This window comes from Stegastes partitus, unplaced genomic scaffold (genome assembly GCF_000690725.1).
Source record: "Stegastes partitus isolate 25-593 unplaced genomic scaffold, Stegastes_partitus-1.0.2 Scaffold1934, whole genome shotgun sequence".
NCBI lineage: Eukaryota > Metazoa > Chordata > Actinopteri > Pomacentridae > Stegastes > Stegastes partitus.
In genome coordinates, this window is record NW_007579665.1 from 17,697 (window position 1) to 37,896 (window position 20,200).

General features: G+C 43.3%; 3 protein-coding genes across 3 annotated transcripts; 1 reads left to right on the forward strand and 2 right to left on the reverse strand.

Annotated features, from left to right (window-relative positions):
* Positions 1-388: 388 nt before the first annotated feature.
* Positions 389-9,202, reverse strand: dhx30 (DEAH (Asp-Glu-Ala-His) box helicase 30). Its single transcript, XM_008303081.1, has 19 exons — positions 9,031-9,202; positions 8,687-8,817; positions 8,476-8,586; positions 8,125-8,382; positions 7,493-7,642; positions 7,267-7,419; positions 5,877-6,359; positions 4,770-5,150; positions 4,575-4,653; positions 4,374-4,478; positions 4,088-4,263; positions 3,762-3,968; positions 3,588-3,669; positions 3,304-3,497; positions 2,170-2,329; positions 1,894-2,051; positions 1,527-1,630; positions 1,305-1,444; positions 389-665 (listed from the first exon to the last, which is right to left on the reverse strand). Exons 1-19 carry the CDS (start codon positions 9,200-9,202, stop codon positions 406-408), a joined length of 3,504 nt encoding a protein of 1,167 aa, XP_008301303.1. The 3' UTR covers positions 389-405.
* Positions 9,203-10,141: 939 nt separating this feature from the next.
* LOC103373239 (proproteinase E-like) lies at positions 10,142-12,800 on the forward strand. The gene is made up of 8 exons (XM_008303087.1): positions 10,142-10,181; positions 10,302-10,390; positions 10,618-10,700; positions 10,796-10,921; positions 11,976-12,184; positions 12,322-12,464; positions 12,539-12,686; positions 12,772-12,800. The coding sequence occupies exons 1-8, from the start codon at positions 10,142-10,144 to the stop codon at positions 12,798-12,800; spliced, it is 867 nt and encodes a 288-aa protein (XP_008301309.1).
* Positions 12,801-12,871: 71 nt separating this feature from the next.
* Positions 12,872-20,000, reverse strand: wrnip1 (WRN helicase interacting protein 1). Its single transcript, XM_008303086.1, has 7 exons — positions 19,366-20,000; positions 17,826-18,020; positions 17,012-17,250; positions 16,015-16,223; positions 14,524-14,679; positions 13,713-13,792; positions 12,872-13,605 (listed from the first exon to the last, which is right to left on the reverse strand). Exons 1-7 carry the CDS (start codon positions 19,933-19,935, stop codon positions 13,324-13,326), a joined length of 1,731 nt encoding a protein of 576 aa, XP_008301308.1. The 5' UTR covers positions 19,936-20,000; the 3' UTR covers positions 12,872-13,323.
* Between the last annotated feature and the right edge of the window lie 200 nt (positions 20,001-20,200).

Here is a 20,200-nt window from a genome sequence, read left to right on the forward strand (position 1 = left end):
TTCAAGTGACAGAACGATCAAACTGTTCTCCTAATGTGCGTGTTTATTGCAAATAATGAATTAATTTCTGCATGCAGTCGACTTCAGCGACCTTCGGCCAGTCGTCCTCCTGCTTTACTCATTTGAGTAACATCCAACTTCTGCTTTTTTAGAAAGCAAATAACCATTAAATACAAGTCCAAAATCCAAATGGATTTTTCCATGGAGTTCTTTCATCATTAATCTAAAAAAAATAATAGCAGTCCACTGTGTATTTCTGCTGCTCAAAGGCTTCCCAAGTAATTCAGAGCGTTCACAACTGACTCCAACATTCACAACATCTTAAACAAGAAATCCTTTGGTTCCTCTGTACCAGCCGGCGCATCCAACACGCACGTGGAAAAACCAAACAGACATACATCACTGTCAATCCACCTCACAGTCGCTGTTGTGATTCTGAGCAAAAGGCTTCGACTCCGTGTTGTTGAGCAGCTCCACCAGCAAGGCGACGAGGTCCCCGTCTTGATACGAGTTCGTGCTCGTGCCGCTGGGACTGTTGAGGTTTCGGTACAGCATGGTCTGAATGGAAGTGCGGAGCTCCCACAGCAGCTCCCACGTCTCCACTGGCAGCTCGCAGTGCACCAGAGAGTGTCCAGGAAACGATACTTCCACTCTGTCTCCGGTCACTGGGATGAGAAAAGAAGAGGAGTGCTTAAGTGTGGGGAGAAGCGGTGCTGTCAGCGATTTGTACAAAATACACTTTTATTACACAGTCTGAGCAGATAAGTCTACAAGCACTCCACAAAGGAAGTGCAAAAGCATTGTTACGCCAACACAGAAGAAGTTATTTTCCCTGGTTGGAAAAACAACTGAACTAAAATGAGCATTTTTGTCAAGATGAAGGAGGACAGGTCATTTTTCTGTGCCACAGCCAAAAACAGTGAAAGAAACACACGTGCAGAAATGGCAAAAATGTACGGAAATTAAGTTTGAATTATTCCTCAGACAAAAGGTTGAATTAGCTGCTGTTGCATAAAACCTCCAAATCTCTGACACAAATGTGGAGAGCATGGACAGTGGAGGAGTCGGATTTTAACAAGGTTTAGATTTTTTTGATAAACTGTTGATTAGTTAAACAGTGGACATGATAAAACTGGTGGAATGTGCTTCTAAAAAGGCTAAATATCAGCCCAGTAGTAAACAGTCAACATGATTTTAGACTGAACAAAACAACCGCTCTGTCTGATGAGCAGGCTAAGGTTTAGCTTCAACCCTGCAGTGCCTACAAATAGTTGATCTGTCACAGAAAAAAGCCAACTTCCCACCTGTCTCTGTGACATCACAGTCTGTGAACAGTAGCAGGGCGAGTGGATGCACAGTAGACGAGTCTCTGACGAAGACACAGTCGCTGGACTTGACTGCGCTGAAGAAGGTCAACCATCGACTAGGGAGATCCTCTTTTCCTCTACAGCAGAGAGGAAAACCGAAAGTTAACATCCATATTATGTAAAGAAGTGATGCAATTCACTTGTTGAGCGCGCTCACACCTGTTCACAGAGGAGCGGTGAAGCAGCACGGGCCCACTGAATGTGCGTAAAGCTACGTTGTTGGGACGAAAGCGTCCTCCTTTGGTCACAACACCTTTCTTCACCTGGAAATAAAGCAGGAGAATTCATGTTGAGCTGGAGTGTAAGTGTAATGCAAAGCTAGCAGCAATAAGGAGCTGTAGTTAAAGCATCTGGCAAGACAAGCACAAGTAGAGCAAAGAACAAGAACACAATATTATGAAATGCTACTTTACAACAAAGGAACAACAACGAGATACACCTGAACAACTACAAAAATACTTTTCCATTGCCAGTTCTTTGGGGGAGCACAGCAGGAAACGAGTCCCTCTGGGAAGGTGCCACCTACCTTGATGAGGTTGGGATACAGTCCAGCCAGCAGCACAGCTTTAAGCAGCTCATCCTGTCGGCTGTGCTCGTTGTAGAGGGAATTGGGACGCTGGCACTCATTGGCCCGAGAAACCAGCCCTGCTTCACACAGGTTGTCGCTGAACTGAGACATGAGGCCTGCAAGAGGACGAAACCAGAACAGGAATCATGCTGAGAACGTTAACAAAAAAGAGCAGGCAGTTTGCACTCAGACAAGTGCACTCAGACAACGTTTAAACGTGCGATTCAAACTGACCGTTGATAAATCGAAGGCTGCCTGCGGACAGACTGTATTCGGCCAGATATCTGTCCCGGTGCTCTCGGTTGCCCTCGTACTGAGCCTTCCTCCAGCCCAGAACAGCTCTACTGAACACCAAATAGTCGCTACAGCTGGAGCCGCTCAGAGCCGCTTTTGCCTGGACAAACACACACAGGTGATTGGATGATGAATTAATGTGTTAGATTCAAGTCAGATGTATTTGTCTTAAACTGCGTGGAAAAATAAAACCAACTGTAAAGACAAGTGACTGACTGAGTATCTGCTTGACAATTTTCCAACTCTAACGACTTCTGTCTGAAGCGATGACTCGAGCTGATCGGTCAATGGTGAAATGAGTACAGCGTTTAACAATTTGATATGTGTATTCTTACATAATTATTTATGTTGTGCGCTTGTTACTGTAATAAAACAATTTCCCTTGTGGATCATTAAAGTTTATCTAAGAGCATAGACTTAGACTATGAAACCAGAAGTTTACATCCACTGTATGAAAAGACTAAAACACCCTTTTTTTCCTCACTATCTGACATTAAATCAGACTAAACTTTTCCTGTTTTAGGTCAGTTAGGATTACCAACATTATTTCTATTTGTGAAATGCCAGAATAATGAAAGAAAATTTTTTTTAATATAATTTTTTTATGATGAAGTGCTTTAATACTGACTCATCGCTCCACGTTTCCCCGTTTTGAACAGGAATGAGGAATTCACCTTTTTATGCCCAAACCTGAGCCGGCTTCACTGGGTCACAAATCAATCAAGCATCACATTCAACCACTAAAACTACATTTTTCTGCTCAGGAATGCAAGTAAACAACTATAATTTGACATCTTAATCAAGAAATAATAATAATAAAGTGCTTTACTAGTTGTTATAAAACACTAAAATTGAAAATTCATGGATAACAATAATTAGATTTCAGCATTAGAATCATAATTTGGGTTAAAGAGCTTCTACATACGGGTGTATTTATCATTACAGACACACAAGACATGATTTTGCTAATTGCCAAAGCAGCTGTCGGGAAGCTGTAGCATAAACCCGACACCGGGCCAAGAAATGTGTTAAGCTCTGTGTATCATTTATCAAGCTCTTGTAACAGCATCTCACCTTATTGACCAGCGCTCTGTTCTGCAGGCTGTTGTGAAAGGGGTCTCTGGTGAGGCAGGCAGCGATGGACAACATGGGCAGGACGCATCTGAACATGGTGCTCAGGACCAGAACCTTCCCCAGCCGCGGGTCGCACGGCATGCAGGCAACACGCTCTCCTAAAGCAGTCAAGGTCTCCTTTTTGTCCAGAACGCCTGCCACAAGGAAAACATGGAAACTGATTCAACTCCGCCCCAAAATGGCCGCCACCAGTACAAGAACGCCAGTCGCTGCGAGTCACTCACCGATATCTTGTAGATTTCGGACAGCGTCTCTCACAGATTGCTTGTCTGGACTGTTCAACACTTGGGATAAGAAAGCCACAGCCTCCACACAGCAAAAATAACAGAGTATTATTTAACAGCAGAAAGACAAAGAACATAGTTTAAACAATGCACCAAAAGCTGCTCTGTCACTACCTTGGAGTCAGGACTGTGGATTTTGGCCTGCACTACTAAACTCTCGAGTGGGGTACGCAGGATCTCAGGGATGGGGAAGGGAGTCATGGATTCCAGCTGTTTTCTTGGGAACAGGTGGTAGGACTGCCCTGGCTGGCATCGTCCTGCTCTCCCTTTTCTTTGCGTGACGTTAGAGCGGGATATCCAAACTGTGTCCAGACAGGAGACCTGCAAACCCACATTGATGGATTGGTGGTTGGAGGTTTGTTGTCGTTTTACTACAAACAGCAAGATTATTTTCGGTGACACGTCCTGACAATAAACAAGATTTACAGGCAAATACTGACCTTAGTCTGCGGATCATAGTTCTGCTCTTTGTGAGTTCCTGCATCCACCACATGGACAATGTCATCGATTGTAATGGAGGTCTCAGCAATATTGGTGGCGAGTACAATCTTCCTCTGGCCCACTGGGGGGCGCTGGAACACTGACTGCTGGTCAGCCACTGACAAACTAGAGTGCACTGAAAGAGTGATGGAAGGAAGTTTAAAGTAGTTACACCAGGGGAAATAAATTCCTCTAAACCTTGAAGACAAACATCAAGTCTTGGTAAATCTGTCTGTGCTTTCTTACATGGCACGATCAACGGGGAACCGGAAGAAAAGTGTCGTTTCTCTTCAAGTTTCTCTTGGACTATCCTGATGTCCTGCCACCCAGGGAGGAAACACAGCACTGCACCTGAAGAATGACAGCAAGGAGTTCTGATAAATACGATTAAATCCAAAATTTAAAAATCTACAATAAAGGCAATTTCAGAAACGGCGTATAAGTTACCTGGTTCTCCGTGTTTGTCAATGTGCTCTATGACATCAGCTACTAAATCCAGATCTGGTGAGACGTCGTCTTTGACCCCCTTTAGCAAGATAGGATACGAACTCATGAGACACAGGACGAGAAAAACAACCGCCTTGAATATATTTAAGTCAAATAAATACGACAATGAAAAAGCAACAAATCCTTGAGTTTCACCTGCTTGACCATCTGCGCTCTCTTGACTGGCGGTGGGCGTCCCATCTCCCTCAGCACGTCCTCCAGGTATAGGTCTCTTACCGGGTGCATGAACCCAGGCACCTTTATAATGGGGCAGCCTCCGAAGTACTTAGCCAGCCTCTGGTTGTCCCCAGTGGCGCTCATGAGCACGACTCGAAGGTCAGGGTTCTCATCTAAGCTGGAGCGCAGCAAGGCCAGCAGCAGGTCCGTGTTGACGTCTCTCTCGTGCACCTCGTCCACCACCACATGACTGATTCCCTGAAGGTTCCGGTTGGACTGCAGCTTCTTCAGGAGGACGCCGACGGTGAGGAAAAGCATGGCTCCTCCGCTATGCTCTGGGGGTTGACTCTCGAGTCTCACCTACGAGCAAAGAAGAAACATTATACCAACTCCATACTATTATTATTATTCATAAAATATTTATAGATTTCTTCACTTAAGTAAATAATTATAACCATATTAACAATATAATAGAAGGCATCATCGCCTTAAAAGCCTTTAGGGTGCTACTAGGCAGAAACAAAAGCCTAAATCACAATACCACCACGGAAATAAACAAAAAATGTGTCATTTTTACATCTGACTTGAACAGAAAAACAACAAAAATGTTCAAAGTAAGCAATAATTCTGGTATTCTCAGTTGTAATTAGACACAAACTCTCTTAAAAAGTGTGTTGGGAGCTTTAAGAGGTAGTTTGGACAAAACATACGGCACAGCTCTTTTAAAACTAAAAAAGTTAATTTATATCTGAAAGCAGTTGCAATAAATTTTCACAAAACAAAATCTCAGAATAACAAAATCAAGATATTCAAGATATCAGGCTTTTTATTTCTACTCCTGCCAAGAAAAAGGTGCAACTGCAATGAAAAATAATCTCAATTACTATAGTTTTTAATGCTTAACTTTATCCTTCAGTCTATAAATATCTGAATATAGTCAAAAGTGATCCTTTACAGTTTTCTCAAACCGAAAGTCTTGAAGTTGTGGAAAGTTTCCCAACAAAATAAAGAAAATCAGAAAATCAGTTCCAGCACTAACTGACGTAACGCAGTAGACAACCCAGTACTCTATGAAGCTGTACCCACCTGGTATCCCACATTGTTTTTAAGACCCGGACCCATCTCCTGAGCAACGCGGTGGGCCACCGACACGGCGCTGATCCGACGAGGCTGAGTCACCAGGATGTTGCAGTCGGCGCCCCTGCCACCTCTCACGTGCTCCTCCAGCAGGAAGCGGGGGATCCGAGTTGTTTTGCCGCATCCCGTGTCCCCGGCGATCACCACCACCCTGGAGGACGCCACAGCCGAGACCACGCGCTGGCGGTGGGCGTCAACCGGGAGCTCCACGTTCAGTCCGGGGTTTGCGTTCTCCCATTCCTCCTGCAGGTAGGCGTTGAGCTGCTGAGTCTCCGACTCGGACAGACGCTTGAGCGGCTTGCTCGTGATGGCGTCGGTCACAAAGTCCTCCTTGTCCTCCTCGTTCTCCTCATATGCTTCGTTTGCAGCCTGCTCCCCTCTTGCCTCCTCATCCTCCTCCCATAGCTTCTGTACTTCTGCTGCCACTGGGTACTGTTAAAAAGACGAGGAGGGTTAGTTTTGACGTAATTAGGGGAAGGGAAGCATGAAAATAGAATAGAATGGACATACTTTATTAATGCGAGGGGAAATTACAGCAGAAAGAGTAAAGTCAACATAAATACAGATAAATAAGCGAAAATATGCAGTAAGTCAAAATAAAATGCACAATAAACACTCTGAGTAAAAATGTCCCAGAGTTCACTAAATAACTGAAGTGTTAAAGATTCACTTTACTTCACTGAAGTTTTCTTTTTGCATTTCATACAAAATAAGCAATTCCTCTAAATTGTGTGAAACCACTAAATGTCCTTTCTACCATTTAATTAAAAGAAAAAAACGTTGCAGCTCCAGTTTGCTGCTGCATGTAGGCTTAAAAAAAAGGTTAAGGCACTGTCCACTCAAAAACACATCCACAACTAAAATGTACAGATATGTGCATCCAGTTAAATAAAATATAATTACCCTTTTTCAAAATGAATGAAAATCAAACACAAATATATGAAGTGAGTTGTGCCAGGATGCTGTTGTTTTTTTAAAATTGTATTTATTTGTTGTGGAAGTTTTTTTTAGGGAACAACAAATAAGGAACTTAATACACATCCATTTTTTTTCTTACATTTTCATATCATCTGATGACCAATAATATAAAATCAAAACATTTGTCATCGGGATTTTTTTTGGCCTTTTCTCACATAGGTTGCTTCTAATATCAGTGAGAAAAGGCTGTTTCAGATGAACTCTTTGTGATTATGATTCAGACTTTATGTAGTTATGACAACAAAGCTGCAAATGCTAAAACCATTTCATCGCCAGACAGTTTTCTAAAGGTACATTCATGCTGCCCATTGAACGTTTGCACATAACAGGACAAAGTTTCACACCATCCATCACTTCTCACCTCTGTCAGATACTCCCTTATGCTCTGCTCCAGGTCTTCTGGGATGTTCAGCGAAAGCGGCCGCCTCTCCCGCTCTCCGGCCTCCCTCACCTTCTCTTGATGGTACTTGGCGTGAGTCAGCGGCTTGTTGTTCTCGCCCAGCAGCTCCAGGTCCTGGACCAGGTGAACCACATGTTAAACACAGTTCGTAGGTTAACGTATAACCGTTTTCCAAAGTGAAGCTCACCTTCAGCTTCATGCAGGCGAGCGCCGCGGCCCTCGTCTCCGCCCTCATTCGGTTGTTTGCTGTGGCTGTGAACGTCATCCTCTCGGGCCAGAGCAGGGTCAGCTCACACTTCTTCAGCTTCCCTCCCGTCGTTTTGAACAGTATTTGCTCCTGTAGTAATATTATGCAGTTTAACTTACGATACACAACAAGTCAAAAGAAGTGATTAACTGTTGTGAAGGAAAAATTGCTTTCCTCTCTTGGAGTTAAGTGTCTAGAGATGGTACTGAACTTTTCCCCTTAGTGAGCTCCTTATGTAAAAGTAGTATTTGTAACAAACGTGTACTAATCTGTAAATCTTCTATAGATTCTTGACCTCATGTAGAAGCACTTCCTGTACCTCTCAAGGCCGGATTGCACCAAGGCGCCGGACTATCTTTGTTTTCCTCTTACCCATAAATCTACATGTGGTTCCCACCGTAAAAGACCAAAGGCGTGAGAGAATACTGACATTGCGTGAACTGCTGCTCTGTTAGTGTCACTTCTCCTGATCAGTAAAACTTATTTCAACCCAAATCATCTGAGTCTCCAGTGTGTCTCTCTGTGTTGGGTTCCTCATCCTACATCATTAGAAAAGGAGAACAGCTACCAACCCTGAGCCTGCTGGTTGAAGTGGCCACCTGGACGACCTGGGCCAGAAGAGTTTTAGGTTGTGGAAACAGAGAAAGAGCTTCAGAGACATCATCGTAGGCGTCTTCTCTGTGAGGAGACCATTTAGTCGCTTTGTCTTTTAACACATCATCTGTCCAGCAGTCTTCTTCGTTATCATGAAGGACTGATTGTAACCCTCCTCTCCTCCTGCCGGCTTTCCTGCTGGATATCTCATTATTTGGACCGATGACACCCATTTTCTATTCACACAGACGGGACACAAGGATTAAACATCACCCCAGATTAACAAGATAAAACGCAACTGTCCTCTTTGTTTAATCATCGCAACTTACTTTGAGTGTGAGACAGGCGGCAGCTGCAGCGAATCGCTCTGCATCGACCCTCTTGGAGGCATAGCCCTCCTCCTCAATCCTGCGGGGCCACGTCAATGTAACAGTGACTTTCTGCAGAAAGAACACAATACACATTTAACCATAAAAACATTAGCTTTCAAAAGACATGGTGGCTGCAGAGACGTCCTCTCATCGTGCCTCTGGCTCTGACCTTGACCCCCGCTTCCTCCGTGCAGCTGTACTTGATGATCCGGGACAGGTCGCTGACCCCCAGTGAGCTGGACACAGTGCTGTTCAGGAGGCCTTTAGGATCTGGGAACTCCTTCAGGAGGTTCCAGCTAGCTAAACAGTTTAAAAAAACAAACAGAGGTGAGACATACAGTAAGGGCAATGATGTTTTAGTATCTGTGTGAAAGAAATAAGTAAGTAAGTATAAGTGTGAAAGAAAGACCCTGAAACATAAGCATGATGATGGTTTCTACACATGGATGTCCTTGAGGCTCAATGCGGGCTGTCACCGGTTAGCTAACGTTAGCTTAGCTTCGTCTCACTCACCTCGGTCACTCTGAGCATACACCGCCCTGTGGTCCTGGAAGCTCCGAGCCTTGGAGCTACACCACCGCATGTCTCTGCCCCAACCGGACGCTGCTTCGCCGCCGGCACGAAGACATTTGCCAACATTACATAGCGCTCTGAGTCGCACGAGTAAAACACCGGGTGGCGCCATCTTTAAACTACAATTTCTTCTTCTGCGGTTTTTCTGCTCACGTGAACAACCGCGCTCAACAGCGACCCCTAAAGGCAGAACGTATAAATAACCGTCCACGAAAGTATTACACAAGATATACAACAGAATATTTAGATTATTTTTTTTAGGTTTTCCTTATAATTTTTTAGAGTCTCAGTTTAAATAATTTGAAAGGTGCACAACTTATTCCTAATGACACATTTCAGAGTTGATATAGTTTTATTCCTACATTTACTGAGTCAGAAACCACTGAGAAATCCTTAATTTCACAAGCTCTCAATTAACAAGTTAAGTGTATTACCTTAAATTTGAAATATTTGATAAGTCACTGAAGTTTTCAACTGAACAGCTGTGAAGCACATTCACTTCTGAAGCTGTAGTGACTCCTAATTAATGTGTTTATTAATTTTTCAACGGCAAAACCCAACCCGTACATTTCAAAAGATCAGAATTTCCAAGTAAAGCCGATTTCAAGAGCTTTTCCCTTAGTTTACACAAAAATCTGAAGTGTTTTTAAAAGTCTCTTGATTATAAATTTAAATTACTTTAGCTATATTAATGTATTTTTTAAGTTTGTGAAAGTTAGACACTAAATAAAACCCCTGAAAACATATATGATATATGACTTTTCCTTTTCTTTGAATTACCCACAAGAACCTACCAAATGCCTTAAAGATAATCATAGTTTCTGTGATTGGATCCAGATTTTAAACATCTGCATTGCATTGCATTAGTGAGATATCTGAGGCTGCACATAATCTATGCAGTTAAACGTTAAGCTACAGTCCGACTTTTTTTTTTTTTTGTAAGTACAGTACACACCACCTGTAGAGGGGAAGGAACACTCCCAGGCTACGTCTGGACTGATTCCCATAAATAGCTCCTCTTGATGACTCAGTTCTCTTGGATGAAGAAGAGATGGAGCTTGTACTCGTCCTGCTGCTGGCTGCCACAACTGGTAGGTTCTTCCTAAACATAACTGGTGATGGTAATGTGAAATAAACATGAAGCAAGCTGATGGGCTTGATTTAGGACATTCTGACATTACTTAGCCTGTCTTGGTTCTGTCTCGTTAAAGCGTCTGGGTGTGGTGTACCCAGTTACCAACCCAACACCGGCCGCGTGGTGAACGGTGAGGAGGCCCGTCCATACAGCTGGCCATGGCAGGTGAGGCAGTACAAACACAAAACAACCCTTACCTCAATTTCTCATACCTAAGAAACCCACATTTACTACTACCAAGACACTTTCTCCCAATCAGTGTTCATATTAATTTTCTATGCATTGCCACAAAATATTTACAGCACCTAGATATGGTAAACCCACATTACCTGAAAGGCAACGGCATGTTTCTCTTACATGCTGATCTGTAGTAAGTTTTCTTTAACACTTAGGTTTCTTTGGAGTCCTTCTTCCCCACTTGTGGAGCAACACTTATCGCCCCCGACTGGGTGTTGACTGCTGCACACTGCATCACGTAAGAAAAGCTTCTTTCTGGCATCACCTCGACCCTTCCTTATGTTATATCATTTTTTTGAAAGTTATGAATCATGTTTTTGTTTTCCGATCCAGGTTCCACACGTACAGGGTGGTTCTTGCTGAGCACGACATGAACAAGGAGGAGGGCCCTGAACAGTCCATCATGGTGGCAAAAATGTTCATCCATCCCAAATGGGACGACAACTGTGTGTCTTGCGGGTAAGTCGTCATTCTAGGTCCGAGTGTTCTCAAAACGTGGTGTTTTATCCAGAGGATTTATGTTAAACAGCAGCTGAGTAAATACAGTGCTTAACACATTTACTAGACCACCACCCAGTGTCAGGTTTATGCCACAGCTGCCCTAAATTAACAGCATTAGTAATTAGCAAAATCATTTTTTCTGTTTCTGTAATGGCTAATACACCAGTATGTGGAAGCTCTTGAACCAAAATGATATTTTTTAATGCTGAAATATGATTATTATTGTTATGTGTTATTAATTTTGCAAAAAACAGAAAAAATAATAACGTACATTATTATCTTTTGAATAAAATGTCAAATTATATATATATTTTTAATCAGTTTTTATTTTATTTAGATTTTTATGACTTGTGCAAAAGAGTAGACAATTTGCCATTTGTTCCAATACAATATACACATTAAGGTGACACAATAGGAAGCAAAAAATAAATAAATTTCCATTTCCAACTTTTCCATTTCTAGTATTTCTTCTATTAGAGATTATTAGCCATTGTTCATGATTTGGTGCTTTTGTCTAAAGCCAGTTCTTTGTAATCGCCGTCTTTGCTGCAGCCAAGAGAACTTTGGCCAGATACTGGTCATTTCTATGCACATTTCCTTCTAAGTGACCCAGATAGAGTGTTAGACAGGATTGGGGAGATTTTAGAACAAAGAACCTCACATAGAATAGTATATGTTTTGTATTTTCATGCAACTCCAAAATATGTGGTTATGATTTGGTTCTGTGTGGTTGCAAAGTCTCCAGCAGGTTGTTGAATCCAATTATAGATATTTACTTGCATTCCTGAGCAGAAAAATTAGCTTTAGTGGTTGAATGTGAGAAGTCCAGAGAGGCAGCTCAGATTTAAAAAGGTGAATTCAGTTTGAAATTCCTCATTCCTGTTCAAAAAGGTAAAACGTGGAGAGCTGAGGGTGAATTAAAGCACTTCATGATGCTGGATGGTCTTGACAGGTGGTCTAATAAACATATTAAGCACTGTATGTAAATGTAAACCTGTGGGGGGAAAAAAAGCAGCACTCTACATAATGAAATAGACTCAAAGCGACTGCCGTGTTCATTTCTTTGTTTCACCCTGTTGCACAGGAATGACATCGCTCTGCTCAAACTGGAAAAGAGTGCTGTCATCAACGACAAGGTTCAGCTGGCCTGCCTGCCACAGCAAGATGCTGCTCTCAGCCACAACCAGCCCTGCTACGTCACAGGCTGGGGTCGTCTCTACTGTAAGGCCCGCTGCTAACATCTGTGGCGTAGCGTATGTTTGTGTCATCCAAAATACGTCATTGCTCTGAACCCTGTAGCGACGCATCAAATATTATTCATATCCCAGTTATCATTACAACAAGCGTTTCCTTTTTAGCTGGCGGCCCTGCGGCAACGACGCTGCAGCAGGCCCTGCTCCCTGTGGTGGATCACAGCGTCTGCAGTCAAAGTGACTGGTGGGGTAGCTCAGCCAAGACCACGATGGTCTGCGCAGGAGGAGAAAGCAAGTCAGCGTGCCATGTGAGAAACAGTCACAGAGCTTTATATTTGTGTAAAACAAACGGATACTGTCGTTCACTGCCGTCTTCTTCCAGGGCGACTCTGGAGGCCCTCTGAACTGTAAGGGCAGAGACGGCAAATGGTACGTCGAAGGAGTGACCAGTTTTGTGGACGGACGCGGATGCAACACCCCTAAAAAGCCCACAATGTTCACCCGTGTGGCCTCTTTCATCCCCTGGATCAGTGAGGTGAGGGAAGCAAAATCAGCCCCCTGTACATAAACACATACAGGAGGCTCTTCTTTAATCGTGTGACCTTTCTTTTGCAGACGATGTCCCAAAACTGAAGAGGTTTTGAAGAAAAGACGAAGTGACCGAACGAGATATGAAATGTCAATACACTTCACTTTTATTTCCTTCAAATATTTACAAGGCTGTAAGAAAAATAAAGTATTTGTCAAATAAAGAAACAAATATTTTAATCAGTTTGTGCAAAATTTTCAAAGATGGGACAAAGGTCAGTGTTAACATTGGGAGATTTAACATAATAAAGTTTTAAATTACTATTTACTTACTGTATTTGAATGGATTTAGGACTCTATTACAAATATTTGTGAACAGAACTGAAATGTAAAGTTGTCATTTAATTTGAACAGAACACGATGACTGACTGATGGACTCTAAATGCAAATGAATGTGAAGATAATAATAATGTTTGTTTATGAAAACGCAGAAATATAAATGAATGTGGTGATAATAACGATCAGTTTATGAAAACTGTTAAGTGTGCATTCTCCGTCTACCGGTCATTTCTAAGCCCTGTTTTCTTTAAGCAGCGTGGGTTTAAGGGCTTTAAGCAGAGCAACTTAACACAAAGACATTCATGAGTCTGAGCGCTTCCGTGTGAAGAAGTTAACGTCCCGCAGCTCCTCAGGTAAGTACTCCTGCTCTACGGGGGCGCTGAAGGCCGGGTTGTATTTGTAGCCTTTAGCGTAGCCCAGCTGCTTCATCAGCTTGGTGGGGGCGTTGCGGAGGTGCAAGGGGACGGACGGTAGGGGGCCTTTGTGGTTCCTCATGCAGGCCTTCACGTTACTGTAGGCCTGGTAGATCTCCACAGACTTGGGCGCTCGTGCCAAGTAGACCACGCACTGAGCCAGAATCACCTGGCAGCAAATGAAGGACAGAAGGTAAACACACCAGGAAACAACTTTTGTGACTGACAGAGTCGATACGTTACGATTAAAGCGACTGGTTGGCCGGGTGATCCTACCTCACACTCGGGCATTCCAATGAAGTGGCAGGCTTGGAAGGCGGACACAGCCTGAGAGAGGGCGGCGGGATCGGCCAATCCTGAGAAAGACAAAGAGGCAACGCGTTCAGTCACCCTAAAATATAAGCAACATTTAAAAAAAATAAAATAAAAAATCAGTATTAAGCATCTTTGTGCATGCATTTCTTGCCTACTCAGCATTTTCTTTGCTGTAAAACTTTCACACTTTAAGCGTCACATTCCTGTAAAGTTTTCCCATAGTTTGAAAAGTGCTCAATCAGAAAACATTTGAGGGGTTTAGATTCATCAGGAAATTCACCAGCAACAAAGAAACAACCACTAAATAACATATAATGCACTCCTGGAAGCTCCGTCCTCACAGCCATCTTGATGTCGTCCATGTCTTCTAAATGGGTCCCCTTGATGACCCCCTTGAGCTTGGAGAAGAGAAAACAATCCCATCAAGCCAGGTGTGGTGAGTAGGGAGGATGCCCCAGCATGGTGATGATCTTCTCAGCCAGGAACTGTGGGATGCTCAGGGCGTCGTGAGCAGGTTGTCATGGTGAAGCAGCCACAACTCTGCCGCTTCACTGAACGAAGCAAACGCTGCAGGATCTCTTTGTAGATGTGCTGGTTGATCGTCTAAAGGGGAAAACTCCTGGTTTGTAGTTTGGGTTTGAAATATATCTTTTGTGACCCCAGTCCTGGAACTTCTCTGACACGCCTCGTAGTAACTGGTAGCTGTATATCCGCATGATTACAGTCATAAAATAAAATTATAAAACAATAAAGATAATCTGGGTTCACCTACCCACATCCTCGCTGGCGAAGCGGATCAGCCTGCGAGCCACATAGAGCGGATCCTCGCCGCCCTCCAGCATGCGGCCCAGCCAGTACAGGGAGGCATTCTCATGGGAGCCTCTCATAGACTTATGTAACGCCGAGATGCAGTTGTAGTGCTCCTCACCTTTGAGTAAGAAAGAAGGTCGTTCTTCAGGTGGCACCATTTTCCCAAACATTCATCGGCGTTTGAAGGACATTAATACATATCAACTCAATTTGGAAATACTAAAACAAAGGAACCAATAAAGACTGATCAGACTAAATAAAAGGGCGACTACTGTCTCTATTAAGGTCACCAGTCAAGCTGAGGGACGGTTTCATCACCCTGTGAAGCCGGGAACAGTAAAGCTCAATCTTTTGGGACAGCTGAGGGTTACGTAACAGGACAGCATGAAGGACTAATGAGTCTAACGGAGGGAGTTATCCACGAATGCTCAGCAAAAGGCAGAGACGACTGGCTACAACTACACTATGCAGATTTTAAAAACTATTAATAAACACAGTGCCGATGGTACTGAAGAGAACAAAAAAACACTCTGCATGAGTTAGACATCAGAGTTAGGAAATCACCAAATTACAGCAATTTGGAGGCTTATCAATCAACAACAAACATATGGTACTTCTAAGGTTATGAATAGCTCCAGGTTGCATGTTTTGTTGTATTTTTTCCTTCTTATCATTCAGTGTTTTCCACATGAAAGCCCCATGAAGACACAGTGATCACAGTTAGGGGAGAGGAACATGATAGGGCTGTTAAGCTCAAAGCATGAAGCTACTGAGGTGAAGATATCGATGGCAGGTGTTACACTGAAGCTGCTGGGAGAATTTTAAAGATGCAGATTTGTAAAATATGTAGAATTGTGCCCTTGTGCTGACTAATATGTGCCCTAAAAAAATCCTTTTAATATGCCTTTTGGTTTTATGAAACCCTCTTTGTCCCTGACCAATTACTGCCAGTGTTTCAGAGTTAGAGACTTCTGCCCAGTTTGAAGTTGCAGCTTAATTGATTCAAGTGTGTTTGAACAAGAAAGTGCTCCAATATCTCATTCAAAGCAGAGGTTCCAAACCCCTTGGCCATGACATGACATTTGCGTTGGAGCATTTGCTATTGGACCACCTTTGGACACCAAATTTTAAGTGCATTTCTTTTTCTTTCTCCTCATACAATAAAAAAAAAAAACCTGTAAACTCGGAGTGGAAATGCTTTTTGAGAGTATCAGATTAGTCTGACATGAGACAGGATGTTTAGAAAAAGACAGTTATATTTGGTGACAAGAACACAGGGTTCAGTTTAGGAATATGTGAGTTGGAATTATTATTCATGACTGGCTGTAGAGTGATCTAGACTAAAGGTCAGACAGTTTCCACAAAAGAAACTGAGCAGAATTAAGGTTCATGGGAGTTTGTTTGAAGAAGAATAAGACCTGCAGCATTGATAAGGTAGGTACAGTGAGCTTACCGGCTCTATCATAGAGGATATGGGACCTCTGGAGACCCTCCTTGACGTGATCCTCCGTCACCACTATCTCTTGAGGAGAACCGTTCGATCGGACCAAGCTCACCTGAGCCTGAACAGCCAGCTGCAGACTGTTCAGTCCCGTTCTTGCGTCACCATCACAGAGGTGGGCTATCGTGTCCATGGCTTTCTGTTCGATGTAAATCTTTGTCCTAAAAACAAGAATACACAACAAATATACTGTATCAGTGTTAATATGTTTTAATATAGATGCTAGGAATAAAAAAAAAAAATCCTAAATCAATAGTGAATCATAAATATAAATGTTATAATTACAGTTCTTCTCATTTAATTAGTCTGAAAATGTCTGACGATGCAGCATCACTGTTGCCAAAACAACCCCGAAGTGCTCTCCATCTCAAAAATGTCTCTAAATGAGACAAATCCCTGAATGCACCATGACTTTTCAGTTTATTGCAAGCGTAGCACTTTTGTCCTGGATGCCTGGATTCTGTAGAAATGACTCATTTTCCCAGAGAGCTGTGTAGTTGTCGACCCATTTTGGTCCGATCCTCTGAACCAAACCTGCTCCTCTGCTGCATGAATATCGGTTACCACGGTGATGCATCCAGGATAAAAGAAAGCCGGCTTCACTCTCGTTAAAGCCTCAGCTGAGCTGCCTAACCCTTTAATCTCAATATGTGCTACAGGCCCAGATTTCAGTGCATCCAGAACAATACAGTCAACACATGGTTCTGACAGTTGTCTCACGCAGTAAACAGCTGTCTGCCACTTTACCTATTCTGTCTACGTATGAGCCCCAATCAGAGCTGAGGGGATTGCTGTGGCTCCAACAGCTACTAGTGCACGCCTCCCATATATCACAGAACTGAACCCACTAATCCAGGAACAGAAGAAAAGAGAAGGCATCCCACTTGAACAAAGAATTTTAAAATGTTGTGCGTGACACCCCAGCGAGCAGCGGCATTGGAGCACTCACTCGTTTCCATCTGTTGAGCCTTCATCTTTGGGATTCGCTGGATCTCGTCCCAGGACTCTGATCCCAAGCGTGGCCACAGCCCGGTCCAGGATCGAGCCCATTGCTTCCACGGACAGCTTCTCCAGAACCAGCACCCTGCACCTGCTCAGCAGGGCAGCGTTCACCTGGAAGGACGGGTTCTCAGTGGTGGCTCCGATCAGAGTCACCGTCCCGCACTCCACATGGGGGAGGAAGGTGTCCTGCAGATACAGAAGTAAAAGGAGTAAAAACCGAAAAGGCAAGAAAAAAAGACGAAGATTGTGCATCTGGGAAGTCATGCAATATCAAAGGGTGAGTTTTCTACGACTTCAGGGGATTTGCGATCACGAAACAAAACCACTTTCACTTCTATACTGTGCATTTTTAGGCTTGTAAGGTCATTAAACATGGATTTGGACAGGTCCTTTTTTAAAATCTGATGTGAGGATTTACAACTCAGGAGTTCCTAGACTGGTTTACAGAAAGCCGTTCGATTCAAGATAAAAGTGACAGATGCAAGAAGAACTCTGAGTAAACTGAAAAGAATCTGAAAACTGCTTAAGATATCCACACTCTTAATTTGTCTGTGTAGGAATTAATGTAGGCAATAGATAGAACATTGTCAAACATGATCATCTTAACAACAAATCTATTGATAAAGACACAGACGATGGTGCGACTTCATACGTGTGATGCAAAAACGGAGGATAAATCCAAACACTGCTTGGCTACCTGTCGTATGAGACTTGCATCTGATATTTACAGACTGTAAGCGGACCACACATTTGTGGCTCACCTGCTGGGATTTGTTGAAGCGGTGGATTTCGTCGATGAACAGGATGGTCTTCCTCTTGCACAGCCGGAGCTCATTCTGCGCCTGCTTGATCACCTCTCGGACGTCGTTGGTGGAGGCGCTGGTGGCAGACAGAGGCACAAAACGGGCCGTTCCCTTCTTTTTACTGGTGCTGGCAATTATGTGGGCGAGAGTGGTCTGACAGGCAGCAGGTGACAAAGGGAAGAAATTGGATTAAAATAGGCACAGCACAGAGGCAGATCATGTAATACACCTTTCTTTTTGAGCGTCTCTGTCATCTCCAGCTTCAGTTTAATGGGGAAACCTGAGCGCCAGCAGACAAATGACAGGCGCAGTTAAAGAGGTAAAGTGTTAGTGGAGCATGTTGACAAAGTCTGAGGATGGCGAGCGGCAAGACAACAATCCGTGTTAGTAGCTTGGCATAGCTAAGAAGTCATTAACATGCTGTGATCACACCCTGATGAGGAGAACAAGCCCTGAGCTCACAGCCACAGGTGGTGTGAGTCACTCTGTCAACGTGGCATAAAAGCTTTATATCGTTCCACCAGTCTGCAAGCTTTAGTTCAAAAATAAAACAAAAAATAAGACTGGTGTATGCTCGCAGCTCCGCAGTTAAATGGCATGTTTAAACAATGACATGAATGGTTTAATAACACTGGAATATGTGGAATAATGTGGTTTTATTTTTAATTCGAGCAACATGACCTCAAGCTTTTCTCCAATTGATAAGCTGCATTTTTCATCCAGTCAACATTCTAACACCACCTATATGCAAAATCTACATCTATTGGTATTTTTTTTAAACAATTCTCGTCCTTACCCGCAACGATTTACACAGTTTTGTTGTTTTCTTGCATTTTAAAGATCAAACAATAATTTGTCAATCAGTTAATTTTCATAGTCATGTCCATTTTCAAGCAAAACTAACAAAACCTTTGCTCCTAATGTGACATTTTTCTTTTTAATAACAAATTGTAAACTGAATGTTTTGATGTTTTAAAAAGTTAATGAAAGAAAACAAGTAATCCGAACACATCCTGTCCAGCTTTCAGGCAGACTTCATGATTTTATGACACTTCATGGCCAATCATCAACTGACAAAATAACTAATTATTTGCTTCAGCCTACGTTAAATAAGTCAACAGATTAACCAACTGTGAAAATAATCCTGTTCATAGTTTCAAGCTTTGGTTGAAGCTATTTGGGGGGTAAGAATAACATCAGAGGGAGAGCTTAAAGGATTTCTGGATGGACAGGAGAGTAATCAGCAGGGATTTTTGATTACAGACGTCTAGAATTTAATAACCTGAAAATGTGTGATTTCACCTTATTAATGAATAGAGAAAATAATTAGTGGCACGTGTTGAGCTGCTGCTGTTAAGCTCCAGTGATGGAAGAACATCTGACTGAGAGACACCAGAACAGATCATCTGGATTACATGTGAAACAGTTCAACTCTGAGCCATGAGGCCAGAGATGCTGCATCACACCGGACGCTTCCCCTCCGCTGCCCGCTGCACACCTTTCCACAGCCCGGCGGTCCCCACAGGATGATGGACGGGATTTCCTGGGAGTCGAGCAGCGAGCGCAGGAGCGTTTGCTGGCCCACGACTTTATTCTGACCGAAGTACTCGTCCAGCGTGTTGGGTCTCAGCTGATCCGCCAGAGGTTTGCCTGTTTTGAACAAAGTCTGGGGCGCTGAATCCCGAGCTGTCCTGCCACTCTCCTCTCCGCGCTCAGCGTCGGTCAGTGAACGCTTCACCCCCTGGTTGACAACACCGGTGGGACTTTGTTTACTCGTGAAAAACCCGTTGCGTTCATTCTGAGCGGACGCTTTGCTCTTGTTGGTGTGAAACAGAGGAAACCGCGCTGACGGGGAAGATGAAGATGAGGAGGTGGAGGAGGAAGAGGTGGCCGCGGACTTGTTGTCAGTCTCGATGCGACTTTTCTTTCCCGGAGGTTCGCTGTCGTGTGTTGTGGAGCCGGAGCCCGTCAGCAGACACGCGTCCAGGTGTCCGTTAATCGTGGCGGTGGTAAACTGTTTGGAACAAAGTGGACATTGCACCGAAGCGTCCGTCATGCTGGCCGCCATCTTGTTACCCGCGCAACTTTTGACCTGTAGTCACGTGACCAAAACACAGTTTCGATATTAAACTTATTAAAGTTGTTCTTGCCTCAGATTTAGACTCAGACTGTAAAACCAGACGCAACTATTCATTTTTATTTTTATTTTTGTTACCAGCTAGTTAACTATAAACGAGTGTACGGTTATGTTTATTTAACACTTTTACTCTACTTCCTGTTTTCCTTCCTGTCCGTGTGCGTTCACGTGCCGAGGAGACGGTCGGTCATCTGGG

What these genes read in the sequence shown, in the direction of transcription:
- dhx30 (XM_008303081.1), bottom strand. Translation starts at nt 9,202, where the DNA reads ATGGCGCCACCCGGTGTTTTACTCGTGCGACTCAGAGCGCTATGTAAT. An exon ending in GTATGCTCAGAGTGACCGAG is followed by an intron (nt 8,818 to 9,030) that starts GTGAGTGAGACG and finishes TAAACTGTTTAG; the next exon opens with CTAGCTGGAACCTCCTGAAG. An exon ending in ACAGAGCGCTGGTCAATAAG is followed by an intron (nt 2,330 to 3,303) that starts GTGAGATGCTGT and finishes GTGTTTGTCCAG; the next exon opens with GCAAAAGCGGCTCTGAGCGG.
- LOC103373239 (XM_008303087.1), top strand. Translation starts at nt 10,142, where the DNA reads ATGGAGCTTGTACTCGTCCTGCTGCTGGCTGCCACAACTG. An exon ending in CATACAGCTGGCCATGGCAG is followed by an intron (nt 10,391 to 10,617) that starts GTGAGGCAGTAC and finishes TTTAACACTTAG; the next exon opens with GTTTCTTTGGAGTCCTTCTT. An exon ending in ACTGCTGCACACTGCATCAC is followed by an intron (nt 10,701 to 10,795) that starts GTAAGAAAAGCT and finishes TTTCCGATCCAG; the next exon opens with GTTCCACACGTACAGGGTGG.
- wrnip1 (XM_008303086.1), bottom strand. Translation starts at nt 19,935, where the DNA reads ATGGCGGCCAGCATGACGGACGCTTCGGTGCAATGTCCACTTTGTTCC. An exon ending in GACCGCCGGGCTGTGGAAAG is followed by an intron (nt 18,021 to 19,365) that starts GTGTGCAGCGGG and finishes GCTGCCTGTCAG; the next exon opens with ACCACTCTCGCCCACATAAT. An exon ending in TTGGAATGCCCGAGTGTGAG is followed by an intron (nt 13,606 to 13,712) that starts GTAGGATCACCC and finishes ATTTGCTGCCAG; the next exon opens with GTGATTCTGGCTCAGTGCGT.